We start from the raw sequence: 22,299 nt of genomic DNA, 5'->3' as shown, positions 1-22,299 counted from the left end.
CCACTTCTATTAAAGCTGCAGTGCCTGAAGGAATTGGCGATGGTTTCTGGCATGACTGCGTCCCATGCAATAGCAATGTAGTGCATTGCATCAAGCACAGAAAGCTTCTTATCCAACTTCTTGCTTCCCATGCCCGCCAGCCGACGCTGCACCAGAAACTTCCGATATTTCTGTTTCATGCACTTGATGACGCCAGCGTCAAGTGGCTGCAGCTGGCTAGTGCAATTGGGGGGCAGAAATACAACTTTCACATTTCTCAAATGCGACATATCTGATGGATGGCATGGCGCATTGTCAAGCAGAAGAAGAATCTTTCTGTTCTTAGCCCCCATTTTGGAGTCCAGCTGCTGCAGATATGTAGAAAACATAGCAGCCGTCATCCAGGCGTTCCGGTTGAACGTGTACTGGCACGGCAGCCTTTTCAAATTCTTGAAGCATCGCAGCTTCTCAAACTTACCGATCACGAGGGCAGGAAGCTTTTCAGAGCCGTCTTCATTAGCGCAAAGCAATACGGTAAGACGCTCTTTGCTTCGCTTACACCCGTGACAGCTCTCTCCTTTGAATGCCAATGTCTGTTCTGGCTGCATATTATAAAATAATCCAGTTTCGTCCGCGTTGAACATGTCGGACGGCTTGTATTCCCGTATCAATTCCGGCAGCAATGCAGTCCACTTTTCTACAGTGTCGGAGCTGACTGACGCGCTCTCTCCACAGTAGCGGCTGTACACAACTCCACTGCGTTTTTTAAAGCGATCCAACCAGCCATTGGAGGCTTTACAGTTGTCAATGCCGCAGCGCAATGCAACTGTCTCAGCCTTCTCCTTCAAAATTGCGCCATCCACGGCAATTCCTGAACTGCGGGCCTGACGCAACCACTCAACGAGGGCCTTCTCCATGGCAGCATATTTGCCATCTTTCACGGCCTTCCTGTTCAGGCCAAACTTTGCCGCATTTAGTAGGATGCTGTCCTTCTTCGCGAGGATCGTTTTCAGCGACAACTCAGGAATGTTCAGGTCGCGGGCAATGCTGGCCTTTGTTGCTCCGTTCCACTTCTCCGCCTCCTCGATTATGCGAAGCTTTTCTCCGAGCGTCAGCGGTTTTCGGTTCCGCGACATTGCGAGACGCAGCACTCGCAACCAAGAATTCGAAAGCTTCCTCGCACACCAATGTCCGAACACAGAAAATTTTGCACGTGGACACAGCAGCTGCGGTGCAGCACAACCAACCGATGAGGCAAATACGTGAAGGAATGGCTGAATGGCAGCACGGCAGTAGGCCTATTCGATTTGCAAGCTTCGACCAATCGCGAGCGGCTAAAACGCCCCAGCCCTCTGGTAGCTAGACAGCGGCGATTTCCGGTTCCCGGGGCTGTCGCAAACGTTGGCTCAACAATCGCCGTTCAACACGTCCGGTATAACGACACGAAATCTAGTGAAAGTAATCGCATACTAGAAAGCGAGCTCGAAATTATCTGCCATGTTATCTGCTCACAACGGTCACTACAAAACCACCCAAAAGAAGAGAGAGAAAAAAAAAGGCGACAATGGAAGTGCGCAGTGCAATGCGACAAAACGAATGCGCTCCGGCTGGCTCTGGCCAACGTTGGCTCTGGCTAGCTATGGCCGACCGCATGTCGAAAAATTGAAGAGGCCCTGTGGTGGTAGCGCGGATACGAACTCGGTTCCTCGGTTTCCCGACTTTTTTCGCCCGGCCGCAGTGTGTTTGTGTGCCAGCCCGCGTCATTGTAGGTCTTTTTTTTTTCTCGGACAGTCCAGCGAAGCGTCGTACGAGGCGGGGCCGGCGTAAAATTGCGTCGTACAATTGAGGTTTTTAATACATTATTTCTATGGAGGTTTTGCCGGGACCAAGCCAATTCGTCATAAAACGCAGGTCGTCGCAGGACCGGTGGACGTTTAATCGAAGTTCCACTGTACTTCTTTCTGTTCGAACAGCGCGCTCCTTTCGCAAACGCGGCCGCTGCAGCGAGCGAAGTGACCTTCGTACGCTCTGTAACTTCAGCGCGGACATCGCAGGGAAAGCACAAGACATACAACCCCCCCACCCCACCCCTCGAGATAAATGCACGCAGGTGACCACACCCTGTAGGGCAAAGAGCATCGGCACATGGCAGGAAGCGCGCACGCATTGTAATGAGTGGGGCGACGACCTTTAAAGCGTGCCCCACACGCACTTCGCGCCATCTCTCTGGTGACCAAGAAAGCATGCCGAAGTAGATGGTGTACATAAATAGCTCTCCGTTAGCATGCTGACTTATCGTGGCCTAGCTGTCTAACGCTGCGTGCTTCAGAGCGAGAGGTCGCCCATTCGATTCCTCGCTTCGGAAAAAAATTTTCTGAATTATTTTTCTTTGTAGCTTTTATATATAAGTGAACTCCCATTAAGACGAACTCGGTTAAGACGAATTCTCGCTTATAGCGAACAACACGGGACCATTTGTTTGGTTTCCCATAGTTCCCAGTGAAGTGCAAATTGCGATGAGCCATTTTGATTATGGAAGCGCACGACAAAGGAAGGCTATTTTGCACAGTGTATATAGCTGCGTCATGTCTTTTTCGTGTGTGCGAGGCTTGTGACCGTGAGTAGCGCGTTGGGAGATCTTCAGCTGCACGTCGATCAGTAAACGTTACTACGGGCCGAAAACAAGAAAATATCCGGACCTCGAAGAAAACCTTGCAGACTTTCTTAAGCAACTCAGCATATAATGACTTTGTCAAGGCAACGGCACGCGACTGAGGCGTATCCAGAAGTGATCTTAGAGCCAGCAAAACAGGCTCACAGAAGAAAAGGAACTGCCAGGGCAATAAATTTTACATTCTTTGAAGGAAAATTGTGCTTGTCTCTTAAATTTTTTCTAATCGTCAACATAGGAGCGTGTTACAGTTTTAGCATAAAATGTAGCAAATATCTTCATGGGAATTTTTAATTTTGAACACGCGAAATCGGGTGCTCGTAAGATTCGTGTAAATACTCTGCTTGAAGGCATAGTTTTTATGTAGATGAGCCAAATAAATGCGTTTTCTTGCCTTTTTGCCCCCATTTTAAGTCTACTCCATTCAGTGTTTTCAAGTAACATATTTGGATGCACTTGGCATGTTAGCATGTCTCTTTTTGAGGGCACTTCTGATAAGCCGAACTCCTGATAAGACGAACAGATGACCGCGGTCTCTTCGAGTTCGTCTTAACGGGAGTCGACTGTATATATATATATACATACATATACATATAGGCCTAGTGCGCTGCAGCTTTGAACCGAACAGGCAGCGCCACCGGACGGCCGCGGCGGAAAACTTGGGATTGTCGTTTGTTGCTCCCGTGCCCGCAGTCACGGTAGAAACGCATGGCTCCTCGCCGAAAGGACGTAAAAACGTCGCAGTAGTCCGGTACTTTTTCGTACCTCTGCGTGCATGGCTGGCACAACAGCTGTAGGAACACTGTTCGGAAGCAACTAGCTTTAAAATTCTGTGGGTTACCTCATAAGTCGGACGAAAATGAAAGACAACTCTACCGCATCTGTGCGGGGCTGCGTAAGCAACGCCTCGAATTCCGTCCATAAGTCCCCACTCTCGTGCGTTTTTTTTTCGCCTTTTATTATTTATTTTAAATGTATACACAAGCTTACAAGGTCACAAAGAAATAGGAAGATAGCAGGCTAACAACGGCCACCTAGAGGGTCAATGTGCCTGTCTGCGTCTTCTGCTCTCCCGCGTGATTTCTTGCCAGCCAGAGCGGTGAGCAGGGGTAGCCAGTGCGGAATCAGACACCAATTTGCCGCGTCCTCTTCGTTGGGAACGAAAACAGTTCGGTATGGCTCAGCACACGTAGAGCACTGAAAAATCAAAAGCTCACCTCCACTCGTGCGTCGTAGTACACGGTTTTCGATTGCACTCTGCATTTCCCAATAATGTCGGAAGATTCCATCGCGCACATCAATTCTTCTTTCAGACCGCACACTGACCACTCGCGTGTAACTTTGTACCAAGCGACCAAGAACTCCTCTTGAAACGCACGTTATTGCAATTTCAATCCTACGGAAACCGCAGAACAACACACGATCGCCGCTCCTTGTCCTCACGTTCACGCGCGGGCTGGCGGCAATGCGCTTCCCTAGCAGACGACAACCAGTGACGAGCTGATGGGCGCTTGCACTGCCTTGCAGTCTCACTGTCTGTAAAGTGTGTGTGCGCGTTGTGACTCGTGAGCGTATTGGTGTGTGTGTGTGGGGGGGGGAGGGTAGTCTACTGTTCCCCGCGTGGTGCCCAAGAGACGGAAAAGAACTTGTTTCGGGCGCAAGCAGCTGGGTTTGTCGGCTTTTTCTTTTCATTTTTTTGTTGGTAGGGCTCGCAGTTCGGTTTTCAGTGAAAAGAATGACTGAGAGGGGTCTCTCTTTCTCGAATGGCTTGAGGCAAATAGGGGACGAAGTTTTGTGGAATGCTTTTTTTAACAAGAGTCGCTGCCTGCTGGTTTTTCGGCTAGCTTTAAACGGCTGTAGTTTGAGAGGTTTTTCAGACAGAAAGAAAAACATAAATACACATAAGTTAGCACAGCGTATTTGCACACGCAGACAGAAAAAAAGAAGAACTACGGTGGCTGTTCTTGGAAAACAGCGGCCGCCGCAACCATAGCCGCCGCCTTGAAACATGCAGACGGGCCCGTAGGCGACAATCCTAACAGTGCGCCGCTAGCCCGATAGAGGGCGAGAGCAGTAGCGCCACCATACCAGCTCACGAGGTCTATACGGGCCCTGACGGCGACGGCGCCGGCAAAAACCAGCCGAGACTGTCCATATAATTGCTGTCGCAATAAAATTTCGCTATTAGGGGTCCTTCAACCCTTTGCTGTTCATTGGGACATATATATTCCATCTGAAACAGCGAGAACTGCATCTAGTGCTCAAAGAGACATACGTATGCCCACAAAAACAGTTAGCGTCATCGTGTAGAGAGTGCCGCAACTCGTAATTTGTGGCTTTTATTTGAATTGGGAGAGAGAAAGAGAGAAAACTTGTTATTGGAATCATTGAAAAAAATGTCCCGTGAGGCTCTTAGTCCAGAGCTCCAGCAGTTGCTGCCGCTTCCCGTGCCCGACGGACCAGTGCATGCTGGCCAGTCAGGCTTTCGTCGTGCAGCACGTCATCCCAGTCTTGTAGGGTTGAAATAGGAGAGGAGATGGGGAGCGGGCTGACATTCCAGCGTTACTAATGTTGGTACCGCTCCACCACCAGGGCATTTGTCATGGTAGGAAGCTGGATGCAGGATGTGGAGGAAGTAGAGGTTGGGGAATGTGTTAGCCTGCAGTTGGGGCACACCGTAGTTGCATTCTCTTGGATCAGCGTGTGGTGTGGTGGAGGGTACCAAAGGTGCACTCATCTATAGTAATTGAGAGTGTCTCGATATCCTAGAAGTTCCGTGTTTGTGCCCTCCTCATCTGGGTTGGATAGCTCTTCTTTTGGTTCCCGGTGAGTGAGTGCTCGGGTGCGCAGTCATGACCAGGGAGAGAGGCGTGCCCAGGCGTCCAGACAAGTCGGAACTTATGTGGTTGTTGGAATGCAGTGTTCAAAATGCGGTGTGTGTGTTGTGAGACAATACTGCGTGTGAAGGCTCCACAGGCGTCCTGTGAATCTAAAAATAAGAATAACATCTATGTGAGGAAGGTTTACAGCAGCGTGGGCAATCGCCAGAGCGAGGGTGCACTCTTTGCCCTCAGATATTCATGACCAGGGAGAGAGGCATGCCCAGGCGTCCAGACAAGTCGGAACTTATGTGGTTGTTTGAATGCAGTGTTCAAAATGCGGTGTGTGTGTTGTGAGACAATACTGCGTGTGAAGGCTCCACAGGAGTCCTGTGAATCTAAAAATAAGAATAACATCTATGTGAGGAAGGTTTACAGTAGCGTGGGCAATCGCCAGAGCGAGGGTGCACTCTTTGCCCTCAGATATTTTCTTGGTAGGTACGCAAATTGAGGCTACTACAGTTAAACCTGGATGTAACGAACCTCTGTTCAGCGAATTCCTGGATTTAACGAATTTTTTTCATTCCCCAACTCCATCCCCATAGAAGCCCATGTATTTTTGACTTCCATGTAGCCAAGGCATTGTGGCAAATAACCTGGGTGTAACGAATTTTCCATGCTCATCATTCATTATTTTGAGCAGTAGATCTGCCGAAAATTCGAATAAATAATGCTTAACTTTTGCAATTGCTAAACAATGGCAAGCGGCGATAGCGAGAGGAATGCATGCGAGTGCAGTGAGCCAGAGCTGTCGATCCGGTGTGCCGCGGTGATGATGATGATGATGCAAGCTGCTAGCTCCCTTAACGCTGCTCTGTGCCAAATCAGAGTTTTTTGTTCACTTTTTCGCTTACGCATCGTGACACCAGGTGTCGATGTTGTGCATACCTGATTTTGTTTGCTTATTTTAAGCTTGTGCATGTTTCGTTGTCGTTGCATCGTGTGTGAGTAGACACGACGCGAGTCATGAAAGGGTCATGAAGCACCCCTTGGGCTTGTTAAAAAAACACATCCTGCGGAAAGCTGACACGGCTATGAACTGCTCAGCCAAATATTGCAGTCGTGCGCGCCGCGTAAAAACTACAAGCGGAGCGCGAAGTTGTTGTTTTCACAGGCACCCTCTTTTCAAACAGAGGTTGGTTCCCACTCTCATCGGTGGGCGGGGGGGGGGGGGGCGTCTGCCAGTTGAGGTCACGGATCTGTTTTTCCGCATCGCAAGAGACATAGCATCCTTATTGGCCAATAGCCGACATAAATCAAGAGCGGTGTATGGATCAGAGGCACTTGTTCCCGTTGACACTGTGTACAATGGTTGTTGTAGTTAAATAAACAGGCTGAAATATGGAAAAAACTTTGTTGCGAGTTTTCAAAGAGATGACTCACTTCCGGTAGAGGCCATCTGTCATCTGCTGAACTCAGTGCGCCCGCGCACGTTCGTGTGTAACCTAAATTTGGCCACACTGCCTTTTTGGTATCGTAGCCTCTTGTGCCTCGCTTGTTTCGATTAGTTTTGAATGTCTTAATTGGCCTCAAATCTTACGAAACTTCTGTGTGGCGTTGAGTTCTAACGCCACTGATCTCGTGCTGACTTGATCAGTGTGTGCACAGATAGTTTCAAGCGGGCTCTTAACAGGCCGGAGAGCGGTCCCTCATGAACCATGAGGGTTGGATTATAGCTGAGGGTTTTAACATTTTTATTCTTTCGACAGAGAATGCACACGATCATTTAACCTTTGAATACAGTCAAACCCCGTTAATACGTACCCGCTTTAAACATACTAACGGTTAAAACGTAGTTGCGACAAATCCCCGACCGAGTACCATAGAGCCCAATGCATTCGCTGACCGCTTAAGCCGTAGTGGTTCGCCCTATGCCTACCGGTTAGTGCGTACCCTGCGTACCGCGATAACTTTTTGTGCCATAAAATTTTACTGTGCCGCTCAACTTCCCGACGCCAGAATGTGCCGCTCTTCGTCCTTTTTGAGAAGTGCGCAGATCAGTCGATCCCCGATTCCGACTTCCGCGCGATTGCGGCGACGCCTTTGCGGTTAAGCATCGGGAAAGAACGAAGGCGAGGTGGCGGCCACCGACGAATGCGCCGACGTGACTTATCGCCGACAACCTTATCACAATAAGTATCTTCAGCTATCTCCTCGGGCACGCGTGCGGCGCAGCACTACTTTTAAGCCTACTGCACACTTTTATTAGGCGACAACCTGAACGCGCTGGGCCGCCGATCGCTGCCGCTTCGTTGTGCACGGCCGTCTTCAAGGCTGAAGTTGAATTAATGGCACAAATGCTCGGGCAGGGTCGAAGAACTTCAGCCACGTACGAACTAGCCCGACAGCAAACGCTACTAAGCCGTCATCAGGCGCGCACCGCTTAAAGCGAAAGCAGATCGCTGTTGCGTAGTTAGCGTTGCGGGTCGCGGGTGCCGAGAAACCTCTCTGCATTGACGCCAAGGAGGTTTAAAAAAACTTCTGGAGTGGAGGTCCCCCATACGCGCCCACGCGAGCGGGTGAAGCCTGGGAAACCGGTTGGCAGCCATCTTGCTCCAGGCAAGAGGCAGCGCAGCTTGCGCACGGACAGCGTAATCGTGAGCTTCCGCGGGGGCGTTTCAGCATGAGAACGGGACAGTTAGTGTCGCTTATTTGACCGATTTTTTTTTTTGTCCTGCAAGATTGAAGAAGGCAGTTTTTTACGCCATAGTTCATGGGCTGAAGCGTACCTGATAACCTGTAGAATTCGCTTCCAGCATTCCCGAAGTGCTTGGTGGAGTTAATAAGTGGTACATAAAATTTTATTCAGCCCCGGCTTTTATACAATTTAAAAAGAAAAAAAGAAGCATATACAATGTGGTTTATCCGTGAATCGATAAAGCAACAAGTTACACAATAACTTCAAAATGCATCATAATGCAGACAGTCACGAAACTAACCGCATGAAACACGCGCCCTTAAAAACTAAACACAGCAAAAGAAAAGATACGAAAGCAGATTAATTGACTAGCTTGCTCCAGCTCTTATTTATGCTCGTTTACAAATTTTTAAAAATAACAGTCCTTGTCAGCCGCGTTCTTACTGCACTCGGGGAGTTTTAAATGCAATTCTAGCGAACCTTTGGCACATCAAGCGTTCGTTCATTCACCCACCCACCCACCCACCCACCCACCCACCCACCTACCTACCTACCTACCTACCTACGTCTGGGTGCTCTCATGATCGCCTCCTTAACTTGGTGTAGACCAAAATCGGCATGGGAGGGTATAACAAGATTTGACGAATATGACTGTCGGGTCATGACATGAATAACGGAAAACTCCTGTCGCATACGTTGTCAAACCCTTTCCTCCAGACACGTGTGGCACATAGCCACTGGCCGCGGTGTACGGTTATGCGCCACAGGTGACTGACAGTTTATATCTACCCAGGAACGGCGAGGACAGACATTATAGTAATTTAAATGCGACAGCGTTAAAAAAAAAAAACCGACATCGGCAGCGTTGACCCAATGAATGGAAAGAATAAATATTAGGATCACAGCAGGAATCTAACCCAAGCATTCTGCATTGCAATCAAGTACAGTGGAACTTCGATTATACGTACCCCAGTCCTGTGACGACCCGCGTTTTACGACGAATTGGCTTGGTCCCGGCAAAACCCCCATAGAAATAATGTATTAAAAACCTCAATTGTACGACGCAATTTTACGCCGGCCCCGCCTCGTACGACGCTTCGCTGGACTGTCCGAGAAAAAAAAAGACCTACGATGACGCGGGCTGGCACGCAAACACACTGCGGCCGGGCGAAAAAAGTCTGGAAACCGAGGAACCGAGTTCGTATCCGCGCTGCCACCACAGGGCCTCTTCAATATTTCGACACGCGGTCGGCCATAGCTAGCCAGAGCCAACGTTGGCCGGAGCCAGCCGGAGCGCATTCGTTTTGTCGCATTGCACTGCGCACTTCCGTTGTCGCCTTTTTTTCTTTCACTCTCTTTGGGTGGTTTTGTAGTGACCGTTGTGAGCAGATAACATGGCAGATAATTTCGAGCTCGCTTTCTAGTATGCGATAACTTTCACTAGATTTCGTGTCGTTATACCGGACGTGTTGAACGGTGATTGTTGAGCCAACGTTTGCTGTTGAGCCAACGTTTGCTGTTGCTGGTGCAATGTTGAGCCGCGGGAACCGGAAATCGCCGCTGTCTAGCTACCAGAGGGCTGGGGCGTTTTAGCGGCTCGCGATTGGTCGAAGCTTGCAAATCGAATAGGCCTACTGCCGTGCTGCCATTCAGCCATTCCTTCACGTGTTTGCCTCATCGATTGGTTGTGCTGCGCCGCAGCTGCTGTGTCCACGTGAAAAATTTTCTGTGTTCGGACATTGGTGTGCGAGGAAGCTTTCGAATTTTTGGTTGCGAGTGCTGCGTCTCGCAATGTCACGGAACCGAAAACCGCTGACGCGGGAGAAAAGCATCGCATAATCGAGGAGGCGGAGAAGCGAAACGGAGCAACAAAGGCCAGCATTGCCCGCGACCTGAACATTCCAGAGTCGTCGCTGAAAACGATCCTCGCGAAGAAGGACAGCATCCTACTAAATGCGGCAAAGTTCGGCCTGAACAGGAAGGCCGTGAAAGATGGCAAATATGCTGCCATGGAGAAGGCCCTCGTTGAGTGGTTGAGTCATGCCCGCAGTTCAGAAATTGCCGTGGATGGCGCAATTTTGAAAGAGAAGGCTGAGACAGTTGCATTGGGCTGCGGCATTGACGACTTTAAAGCCTCCAATGGCTGGTTGAATCGCTTTAAAAAACGCAGTGGAGTTGTGTACAGCCGCTGCTGTGGAGAGAGCGCGTCAGTCAGCTCCGACACTGTAGAAAAGTGGACTGCATTGCTGCCGGAATTGATACGGGAATACAAGCCGTCCGACATGTTCAACGCGGACGAAACAGGATTATTTTATAATATGCAGCCAGAACAGACATTGGCATTCAAAGGAGAGAGCTGTCACGGGTGTAAGCGAAGCAAAGAGCGTCTTACCGTATTGCTTTGCGCTAATGAAGACGGCTCTGAAAAGCTTCCTGCCCTCGTGATCAGTAAGTTTGAGAAGCCGCGATGCTTCAAGAATTTGAAAAGGCTGCCGTGCCAGTACACGTTCAACCGGAACGCCTGGATGACGGCTGCTATGTTTTCTACATATCTGCAGCAGCTGGACTCCAAAATGGGGGCTAAGAACAGAAAGATTCTTCTTCTGCTTGACAATGCGCCATGCCATCCATCAGATATGTCGCATTTGAGAAATGTGAAAGTTGTATTTCTGCCCCCCAATTGCACTAGCCAGCTGCAGCCACTTGACGCTGGCGTCATCAAGTGCATGAAACAGAAATATCGGAAGTTTCTGGTGCAGCGTCGGCTGGCGGGCATGGAACGCAAGCAGTTGGATAAGAAGCTTTCTGTGCTTGATGCAATGCACTAAATTGCTAGTGCATGGGACGCAGTCACGCCAGAAACCATCGCCAACTCCTTCAGGCACTGCGGCTTTAATAGAAGTGGTGCTTGTTCTACCAGTGAAGCTGCAGTGCCTGTTGACGACGAACCAGAGTTCGGCAGCCTGGAGCTGCCTGGATCTTTCGCGGACTATGTTGGTACCAACGACGACGTTGCAGTGTGCAGTGAAGTGTCACTGGATGACATTATCGAAACTGTGCGTCCCGACACTGCGGGAACTTCCGACGAGGAAGAGATGGACGAGGCTGCAGAGGCTAGCGTGTCCGTTCCGACTTACGCGGACGTGTTGTGCTACGTCGACCACATTCGGCGGTTTGCTTGCGCACGCGATGAGATCGGCGACTTGCTGCCAGATGTTGCAGCTATCGAAAGAAAGCTGATGCGTCGTGGCTGGGCAAACTCTCAGAAGAAAATCAGATTTTTTTAAAAGGTGAGAAATAAAGGTTCGTTCACACCTTCGATAAAATGCGTGGTTGTCATTTTTTCAATTAATTTAATCTACGTTCCTCGGAGCAGCATAGGTTTGTGCCGCGGACTTTCTTAGGCATTATGTGCCCGCTGTTGTGGGGCAACAATGACCGTCACTGCCTATATTCTCGGTTTTTTCGATTATACGACGCCCGGATTATACGACGATTTTGCGCGGTCCCCTGAAAGTCGTATAATCGAAGTTCCACTGTACGTCGTTTTCCGCCGGTCCCGGCATAGCTCCCATAGAATACAATGTATTGGGAACCCCGCTGTTACGTCGTAACTGTCGGACCGTTCCCGTATGATACGTCGCGAAGTGCGCTCGGAGCCGACCGAGTGACTACCAAAGAGAGCCGCCATGGTGCATTTTCACGCAGCTTGGCCTCGTTTGACCGTAATATTAGCCGCATGAGAGGCGCAAGCAACAGAATCTTTCAATTGATGCAAACAAAAGCATGGCCTTCGAGATTCAAATTGCAAAGATGGCGTCTATGACGTCACTGCTCGCGAAAGCAAGGCCTTCGAGATTGGCATTTACTATTCACAAAAGCATAGCCTTTGAGATTTGTATTGCACAAATATGGCGTGTATGACGTAATTGCATGCGAAAGCAAGGCCTTCGAGATTGGCATTCACTTCTGCCATCGCGTTGGCGTAGACTCATCATCATCGTTATTTGTCGGAGAGCGGGAGGAGTTCGAGCTGGTTGGAGCTCGCACGGTCGTGCGTGCAGTTCGCGGTCGGACTCGCCGCGCCGGTCGTGATTGCGTGTGCTTAGTTCTTTCATGCCTACAGCTGTTGGTGTTAAAAAAATCACATACGTTGATTACATTTCTGTGGATGAGGCCGTCCTAAGCTCCGCGTTTCTATCCATCGACTAGATCGCGGCTGAGCGCGCCAATTTTCGTGCTGCTCGTAAGAATTGAAATAAAATTCTGTACCACTAAATATTTTGCCGTTTTTCCTGTTTTTCGGCTCTTACGTTTCCCGTCTCTTACGTTTATTTCCTACGGTCCCTTCAAAAACGTATCAGCGGGGTTCTACTGTATTTCTTTTTCATTTAGATGGTCTCGGAATGCTAACCCGCAACACCACAGTCACTCATCCACAAAGTGCTAGCTGGGCAGCAGAAAAAATACAAGCAGTAACACACAAAATGTGCAAGCTACCGTATTTACTCGAATCTAACGCGCACCTTTTTTCCGGAAAAACGAGCCCAAAAATCGCATGCGCGTTAGAATCGAGTACCGAAAAAAAAAAAAAAAAAAGAAACTCGGTTATCGTATTGCCATCGACATTTCAAAATGGCCGTCTCCTACGATTTCTGCCATTTTTTCAGTTCGTACGTGGTACGTGTGCTGAGGAGATAGTCATCCCGTTCTGCGTTCGCGTCGACGGCATGGAAGTGCCGACTCCAAATACTCGACGAGTGTACCACGATGCCGCATTTAAAAGAATAGTTATTACAAGTGCAGAGAGACTGACGGAAATCGGGCCGCATCGCGGTCGTTCCCGAAACGTACGTGCGAGACTGGCGCAAACAGAAGCAGAAGATTTTTTTAGCAAAGCTTCACGAAAAGGTTTCAGTGGACCAAAGCAGGGCCGGTTTCTCGAAATCGAAGAGCGTTGACAGCGACAAGGAGTTGTCCGACAGCGACGAGGACTGATCCATCACGCGACTCGTATCGCCGCCGTAGTGGTGACAGTTTTAGCGGCAAGGCCCGCTTTCTGACTTTGTGTTTTACTTTTTTGAAACTTTAGTTCTTTAAAACCCAAATACATGTTCTTCTGAATGTGCGAAGTTTGACTCCTACGGACTTTTTTTGTTCTTTTCTCTCACGAAAAATGGGTGCGCGTTACAATCGATGTATTACTTTTTTTTTTTTGGTCGCGGAAAACAGGTGCGCGTTACAATCGAGGGCGCGGTAGAATCGAGTAAATACGGTACTTTGCCTGCTAACCTGGTGTTGCCGACGCCATGTCAGAGGAAAGCTCAGCTTCCGCAGCCGCAGCACTCGGCGACTCGACGGCGCTGAGCGCGAGGGACGACACGTTCTGCGCCAGCATTAGAGCAGCCGCTGCCGTCTCCGTGTCTTCACTGTAGCTGGGAATGGAGTCCTCTGTGCAGACAGAAAAGATAATAATACTTGTTCGGGTTTTACGTCTGAAAACCATGATACGATTACGAGAGACACCATATTGGAAGGCTCCGGAAATTTCGACCACCTGGGGTTCTTCGACGTGCACCTAAATCTAAGCATACGGGAGGCGGAAAAGAAAGAACAAAGACAGTCTCACGTTACTCTTATGCATCAACGAGCAAAATATCAGAGACATATGAAAAGAAAAATGTGTATCGTGTGACTAACCGCTTCACATTATAAGAATGATCTTAAATAAAATGTAAGGAAATTCTGGGGTTTTACGTGTCGAAAACTGGGATGTGATTGAGGTGTGCCTTAGTGGGTGACTGCGAATTAACGCGAATGCAAGAAGACTACATGTAGACTGGTCTACATACGTCCAGAATCAACAATGCTCTTGGAACATGGGGCAGCGGAACGGATAGCTTCGGGTGGGGTAGCATTCTGCCATGCAGCTTCATCGGGTATAATTGATAGTGAAGGTAGCGTCTGGGTGAGAACCAGCACCTCCACCACTTGATGACATACTTTGGTGTTGAGCCCACGAGGCATTTATCACATAATCAGCACAGGTGAAGTGATCAGCAGTCAGAGCAGTGCAAGTACAAGCACAAACAACAACTCTCTTCATCTCCGTCTTTTACTGGTGCTCGTATTTGCACCCTAACAATGCAGCAGCAGCTGGAACAGGTTTTCATCTCAATGAAGTTGCATCTTACAGGCAGATACCTTCGTTAAGTGGAGCATTCACTATAACTATGAATGACATCGGCGAAGGAAAGTATGGAAGACACTACAACGTCATTGCAAGGGCCAGTTGTCGCACCTGATCTGGCGCCATCTTCCGCGGGATGGCACACTGGAATGAGGTCCCCGATGGAGAGGTCCAGGATGGGCGTCAGCGACGACGGCTGACAGCTGGTCCCCGCTTCTTTGCCATGGCTGCAGCCAAAGAACAGAAAAACGACGTATCCCGTATAACAGATGCCACTTAGGGAGGATACTGCGCTTGAACACTGGTTTAAAAATTCTTTATTAGGTGTGAAGCACCTTATGCGCACAGGCTGTCGGCATGTCCTGTCGTAGTGTCACGGTGTCTCCTGTCATCGCCCGTCACGGTAAAGCAAGTGGCAAATAAGACAGCACATTTGCTCAAGTAAATCTGTTAATAAATTAATTATAATAATTAGTAAATAATAATAATTAATTAATTTTTTTTCATTCAAACATATTTTGGGTGATTCAATGTCTGCAATTACTACCACTTTATGGGCTCTTGGTTGGAGTCAGCCTTGGGTGGCAAATACATATGTTGGAATTGACTGCACAGATATTAGGTCAGGGGCCTTTATTCGAAATTTTTTTAATCTTATGTCTTATTCCATTAGCTTTTTTTTGCATTAGGGGGCTCAGCTATTGCGAATGGAAAAACTCATGCAAGCTTTTCCACACATTTCACTGATAGCGAGGCATATAATGCTGAGGAATTATTAATGAGTTAGCAGTATTAACAAAAGGCCTGTCACCTCATTGGCGATGAGGACACAGAACTGGGCAGCTCAGGCCTCGGTGATCCCGAAGACTCGGTTGACCCTGACCACGTCTTTGCTCGCTCAACCGGGATGGCCGCTGATGGCTTGCCCCGTGGGTTGGGCTCTGTGGGCTCTGCAAACAACGCAGAAATCAATCAATCAATCAGTCAATCAATCAATCAATATCAGTAGTAGTCATTGATACAATTACCAATCAAATATAATATGGAAAGGCCCCATAGTAATACAGTAGAACCCCGCTGATACGTTTTTGAAGGGACCGTAGGAAATAAACGTAAGAGACGGGAAACGTAAGAGCCGAAAAACAGGAAAAACGGCAAAATATTTAGTGGTACAGAATTTTATTTCAATTCTTACGAGCAGCACGAAAATTGGCGCGCTCAGCCGCGATCTAGTCGATGGATAGAAACGCGGAGCTTACGACGGCCTCATCCACAGAAATGTAATCAACGTATGTGATTTTTTTAAAACCAACAGCTGTAGGCATGAAAGAACTAAGCACACGCAATCACGACCGGCGCGGCGAGTCCGACCACGAACCGCACGCGCGACCATGCAAGCTCCAACCAGCTCGAACTCCTCCCGCTCTCCGACAAATAACGATGATGATGAGTCTACGCCAACGCGATGGCAGAAGTGAATGCCAATCTCGAAGGCCTTGCTTTTGCAAGCAGTTACGTCATACACGCCCTGTTTGTGCAATGCAAATCTCAAAGGCTATGCTTTTGTCACTAGTAAATGCCAATCTCGAAGGCCTTGCTTTCGCGAGCAGTTACGTCATAGACGCCATCTTTGCAATTTGAATCTCGAAGGCCATGCTTTTGTTTGCATCAATTGAAAGATTCTGTTGCTTGCGCCTCTCATGCGGCTAATATTACGGTCAAACGAGGCCAGGCTGCGTGAAAATGCACCATGGCGGCTCTCTTTGGTAGTCACTCGGTCGGCTCCGAGCGCACTTCGCGACGTATCATACGGGAACGGTCCGACAGTTACGACGTAACAGCGGGGTTCCCAATACATTGTATCCTATGGGAGCTATGCCGGGACCGGCGGAAAACGACGTAACAGCCGGGAAAATGCAGCAGTGAGGAACGTAACAGCGGGGTTCTACTGTATCTATCAAGGGGACTCTTCTTAGTACATCCATAAAGATGTAGAACATTCAATAACACTGCCTGGTAAGTGCTAGTGTAATAACAGACTGCAGAATTGGTGTGCCAGCAGTTGTCAGCAAATTCAAGTGAATTTATTTATTTCCCCCGTCAAATAATGATGCCAGGACTACAGGTATGTATATGTAGCTTGACATGCATACAGCCCTATTTTTAAGTGCATTTTCGCAGTAGTAAATACAGTAAATACAGTAGTAAGTAGTAGTAAATACAGTAGTAAAAACAGAAGCAGATCACAGCATGCTTAAACAAATTTGTTTGGCTAGATATTAAATTCAGGATTAAAAATGACATTCTTGAATGTAATAATCAAGGTATGTCCCACACCAGAAGCAGCAAACATCAAGCATAAACACATTCATTAGGCAATACAATAATCAAGGTAAGATATACATTTCATGTACCTCATGATACAAACATATCCATTGTGTTATCATGAAGACTGTTAAGAAGCGGCGGATTATGTTCAGTGCAAAATCAGGATGTGCAGTGTCGTATCCAACCTTAGTCTGTTGGTGTTAAGAGCACTGATGCTAAGAAAGTTGCAAGCTGTGATGTGCTCAGGGGTTTCAACTGCCAGGTTTTTTTCACGCCCTGCGATAAGGATGGAGAGCACTTATTCTTTCCAGAAGTGACGTAGCCTTCACTGACCTCTTTCGTCGGACAGGTTCCCATCGGAAGTGGCGAGAGACTCGACACTCTGAGCGTCGTCTGCCGGAGCCCTTGCAGGCACGGCAGTGGTGGCTCCCTCGTCATCGGCGGTGTCTCCCGCGGCGGACGACACGTCACCGTTTGCCTGCAGGGTTGCAGCTGGGAACTCGGTTGCCACGGGAGACGAGACGCATGTCGCTGGTGCACTGAAGCAACTGTGGTTGCCCAGAAACCTGCATTTTGGCCGCATGCAGCGATGTCTGAACTCTCAAAGTGTCAAATTCTTTTTGATAATATGCTGAAGGAGAATCACAGTGTGGAAATTATTTAATGAAGTGAGCCAGGAGCATAGTACTACACAAGCATTATTTTTATAATATCATTTTGAGTGAATACCCAACGTTAAGCAACATTAGTTAACATTAGTCGTACTCACTTTGCAACGTATTCATTATGTTCCAGTTTAATTGCAGTGGTATAAACATACACCGAGATGCTGCAAAATGTACAAGCAAGCACCCGGCATCAACACATTCTCATACTGTGTTTATAGAAAAGCATACAAAACTTTTGCAGCACTGGCCAAGTGCACTAGACACAAAGGGAATTCTAGGTGCTCACAATAAGACTGGTCATTCTGTCGAGGTAGAACTTTCGGCGATCCTTTATTGTGCATTTTAAAAATCGTTGCATGTATGTTCCGCAACCACAGTTCACGCACTAACTAATTGTTCGTGCTGCCATGATTCGTTATGCAGCAGCAGTGAAAATAGAAAATGTCGATCAGGACACAACACTGACTTCAAGGCACAGAATGAGAGAACAACAAAAAGGCTGCACACGGCTAGCAGCCCGGAAAAAACTCTAACCTGCTGTCCAATGTGTAATCGTCGTCGTCTTCGTCGTCGAAGGAGACCACGTTGGACCGAGGCTTGCGGCGCTTCTTCTTCCGCTTGCCCTCAACTGTGAGATCAAAACACGGTTGCTACAACCTTAACATGCGCCTAAAACATGCACTTTAACATGCACCTAAAACTAAGCACGCAGGTGTTTTTGCATTTTGCCCCAACCAAATTACAGCTGCCATGGCTGGGAAGTGAACCTGTGCACTCTTGGGCTTAGAAGCGCGACACCACACCCATTAAAGTGAGTGAATGAGTTAGTGGTGTAAGCGAGTGAATAAGTACCGTATCTTGTCGCTTATAACTCACAGAGAAAATGTTTCAAAATTTGAAGCTAAGGTCACGACAAAAAAGAAAAAAAAAACGCAATATTCTGGTCTGCAAAGGTAGTTTCACGGCAGTGCTTTACAGCTATGCAAGGAAGCTAGCTTCGCAGCAATAAGCGCGAATCATTCTTCGAAAATCTTTCGCGAATAATTGTTGAGGGTGTGGGTCATACCCGAGAAAATAGGGTAAGCAAAGGAAGTAAGTTTAAGCCACCACAGTAGGTCTTCAAAAGGTTCACTCGCTGCCCTCCACCACATGCCTTGCAGAAACGTGCAAAATAAAAGTCTCATTTCTCACTTTTTCAAATTTGACAAGCTAATTGCTTCTAGTGACAGAGGAGCCATACCCAAGCCTTTGGCGAGAACTGGACGTGTGTCTGCGAGTCCACTCTGCGTGGGACCCCGCACGGTGACGCTCGACTCGGGAGGGTTCAGATCGGGATTGTCAATGTTGATTGCAAACAGGATGGATCCCAGACCTGCAAGAAATACAGTTCTTGGATTGGCTGGCTATGCCGTGTGATCGTCTAAGCACATACACAGTTTATGACAAAGACGCAAAAGTCAGCCTGTGCAGAGTTCATGTTCTGTTACATTAAGCAATTTGGAAGTTGCACATTTTTTAGAGCGCAGCTCTTAGGCGCCCTTTGCTGCGTTGAGCGGTGTCGGCGTAAGCGGCAGAGCGAATGAGGACAAATGAGGACGAAAGAGAGCGAACGTGGAGTGCAGTGGAGCATGAAAGATGGCGATAGCGAGGAGAGCGTGAGGAGGAGTGAATGACAGTGGCGAGACGACAGGTTCGCGGCGCCACAGTAGTGCGTGCCGTCGTGTGGTCGCCGATGACGCCATCACTAAGGTATGTGGCAAGGGCGTCCACCGATACCATATATGGAAATAAAGCGCTGCATGAACGGAGGCCTGTCTGCAACAGCTGTTGTGGAACGTGCCCACACGCTGCCTTCTGCGTTGTGCTCACAACTTCACAAGCACTGAACGTTATGCTTCATGGTTGTGAAACCGTTAGCAAGTATAGTGAACATAAACAGATGTTATCAACGAGCATTTATAATGGCCGTTTAGAGAAACAGTAAAGAGTAACAGATTCACCTAAGCTGACAAAGTGTTCTTTTAAAAATACATTTTTGTTAGCTTGGGGTAAGAAGAAAATTAGAAAAAGGTAGAATGGAGCCAGAACTTCCTGAAGGACATGAAATTTTTACAAAATGTCATGCTGAGGCTTCAGCCCCTTGATATCGGTGTGAAGTCACAGATTTAAATGTATTTTTCAATCAGTTTCAAATAATAAAAACTGATTGATTGCAAGTATTTTCTCACATTTTAGCCACCGTGGCTTCACAAACATTCTTTGGCCATATTACATCCAGTTTACAGATTTTTTTAGCTCTGTTTATCAACATCAAATCAACCACATCCAGGAAAATGATATCAAAATACACTACGTCAAACTGACTTAGTGCAAGAACCTCAACCCGGTGTGTACATCTGTGTTTTGTTTTGGTGTCGTATCTGGCTTATCGGGTCTGTGTCGTTTGCGCTCCTAATCGAAGACCTTCCTCTTGTGCAGTATTGGCTTTGCGTCCTCTGATACTGGCGGTGATAATGCTCGAGCAAAGAACACACAGATAACCTGAAGAGTGTGTTTTGGACCCTTGACGCGTGCCCGCTGTAACACTTGTTGCGAGACGCTTAAACGCAAAAACAGGAGGCACTCACAGTACCACTATGTGCCCACCAACAACTATGTCTGGCAATGGATGGAAAAGCTAAAAGGCAAATGAAACGCAAACACCTGAAAACTACTTTCATCGTCTCATTCACGTTAGTTTATGCCACAAAGCAACAAACGTAAGCATTTTGTTCATTATAACTGATATATCAAAATGAGCAGACTCACCTGCCGACATGGTGGGAAGCATGCTGCTTTTTTCCTGGTCCATCAGGAAGGCAGTGTCCTCGTAGAATTGGCTGCAGGCAATAGCACGGCAAACCTCACTGTGACCTCGCATTGTGTACAATAGTAATTTGTTTCTCTGTACTTGAGATTATATATTCCAGATGTCTAATTTTCCTAATTACTTGCAATGCTACTTTTTAATTCTGCAGTTATTGCTTTGCAGCTAATAATGCATTAACAGACACTATGCTGTCAGTTGCTAGTTTTCTCAACTTTTGGACATCCTCCTGTATTAATGAACAAACGAATGAATGAATGAATGAATGAATGAATGAATGAATGAATGAATGAATGAATGAATGAATGAATGAATGAATCAATCAATCAATCAATCAATCAGTCAACCAACCCTCGGCAGAAGCCAATTTCAAATTCACCGTTATTGCTGTCCAATGTTTTGGATGCCAGTGACTCAACCTCATGAGTCATTTATCAGGTGTGTATCACCTGATATCAGGGTGTATCAGTCATTTATCAAGTTATTTTGGAACATGGCAACTGCTACCTCAAAAGAAACGATTAGTTGGAGTGAAATTGCATTTATTTTGCAGAATATGTCACTGATCTTGAGAAAGTGTCCACTGAAACCATCCTGAGCATCAATGAGTAAATGTAGCAAAACAACTTAAAGCTCATACTGTACCAGGCAGTGCATAATAACAATGACCATTTCTAGCAACACAGACGTCTTCTGTGTGTTTTCGATATTATGTGGCTGCTAGACTCACTGTTGGTAATGTGTCCCGGTATAAAGTGACAGAGGTGTTGACGATGACAAAGTATACAATCCGAGTATTAGTTTTTCTGCACAGATCCACAACCGCTTTCACAAATACCTTGAGCACACAGTACAAGCTGTTTTGACTAGTGCACAATGCTTAAAGGAACACTTAATTGAAACACTAAATCAGTCTAGACTGCTAAATAAGTTTTTTGAAAACTTTGTTCTCATTATTTCATTACAATAGATTATTTTTAGGCTCTTTTTTTTTCTTCTATCGCATTAAGGCCTCAGCAACTGAATGTCAGACACTACAGATATAACAGTTTTTTTTTTCAACTTTGGCCATATTGGCTAAACAAATGTTGCATTTAACCTCCTGCCCTGTTAGGTTTATGGATCCCTTAGAACATAATATATTTCATTTCCAGCAATTAAAGAAATATGTAGGCCCTGGCAGACACCGTCGGAATCTATGCACATCATGGCAGCTTTGTGCGGGATCCTCAAGGCAGGATCCTCCGACACAAGTTACGCCACCGGTGTTCCCATTTCTAGCGTTTTCTCGCTTACTGAGTGTCTTGTCACTGCAAAAGTAGTGCTTTCGACATTGAGAACAGGTAAGTTGTAATATGAAAGAAGACGTTTCTTTCGTTAGTGTTCCTGTAGTACAGCCAATAACAAGGCTGCATTCAAACCAGGTATGTGCTGTACAGCACGAGGATGCGGAAAAGAGCGTTATGGCACACCTGATGTGCGTGGGATCGCCGACGAGCATGTGCATGTACCGCTCGAGGGCGTGCTCGTTGAGCGCGGACCGCAGCCAGGCCCGCCCGCGGCCCTCGTCGGTGTTGACGTGCCGTAGCACCAGGTACCGCTCCAGCTCGTGCTTGGTCAGGTGGGTCCGCACGTAGTGCCAGAACACTGTGATGTGACAATGGCTAAAATTAGACGCATCAATGCTCACTTCCCCAGCACTTCTGATGGTTCACTAGGACTCATAAAGCACGTCAAAGGGGCCCTGCAACATTTTTTCAGCATGGTCAGAAAACACTGCCGATCGGTAGTCGAGGCTCTCGAGGACACGCGAGCCAATTGTTACAGCGCAGCACACAGCCTGGAATTTACAATTAATTCTCAAAGTCAGCCAGAAATCATTCCCTCTTCTTTCTAGGAATGATGCCATGTACCCAATGACCGCGCCATGTACCCAAATTCACAGCCATTGGCTGATTCGAGCATCGTGAGCTGCACAGTTACCGTGGCCGCCACAGAAAACCACCACATGCCTGCGCGCGCGCTCTCGATCACACTGAAAGTAAGCCGCGTGTTCGAAGAAAAAAAAGAAAGAAAAAGT

General features: G+C 47.5%; 1 protein-coding gene across 1 annotated transcript; it reads right to left on the bottom strand.

The window, feature by feature from the left end:
• Nucleotides 1-13,459: 13,459 nt before the first annotated feature.
• On the bottom strand, nt 13,460-21,922 carry LOC119378701 (uncharacterized; the record flags this gene model as incomplete). The annotated part of the gene is made up of 8 exons (XM_037647745.2): nt 13,460-13,618; nt 14,469-14,584; nt 15,169-15,298; nt 17,019-17,251; nt 17,888-17,981; nt 18,594-18,725; nt 20,162-20,232; nt 21,692-21,922. Coding segments are annotated over 8 exons (1,166 nt in total), but the record flags the coding sequence as incomplete, so codon positions are not given.
• Between the last annotated feature and the right edge of the window lie 377 nt (nt 21,923-22,299).

This window comes from Rhipicephalus sanguineus, unplaced genomic scaffold (assembly GCF_013339695.2).
Source record: "Rhipicephalus sanguineus isolate Rsan-2018 unplaced genomic scaffold, BIME_Rsan_1.4 Seq93, whole genome shotgun sequence".
Classification (NCBI taxonomy): Eukaryota; Metazoa; Arthropoda; class Arachnida; order Ixodida; family Ixodidae; genus Rhipicephalus; species Rhipicephalus sanguineus.
The sequence above is the reverse complement of the archived record's forward strand: the minus strand, read 5'-3'. Positions and strand labels throughout refer to the sequence as shown.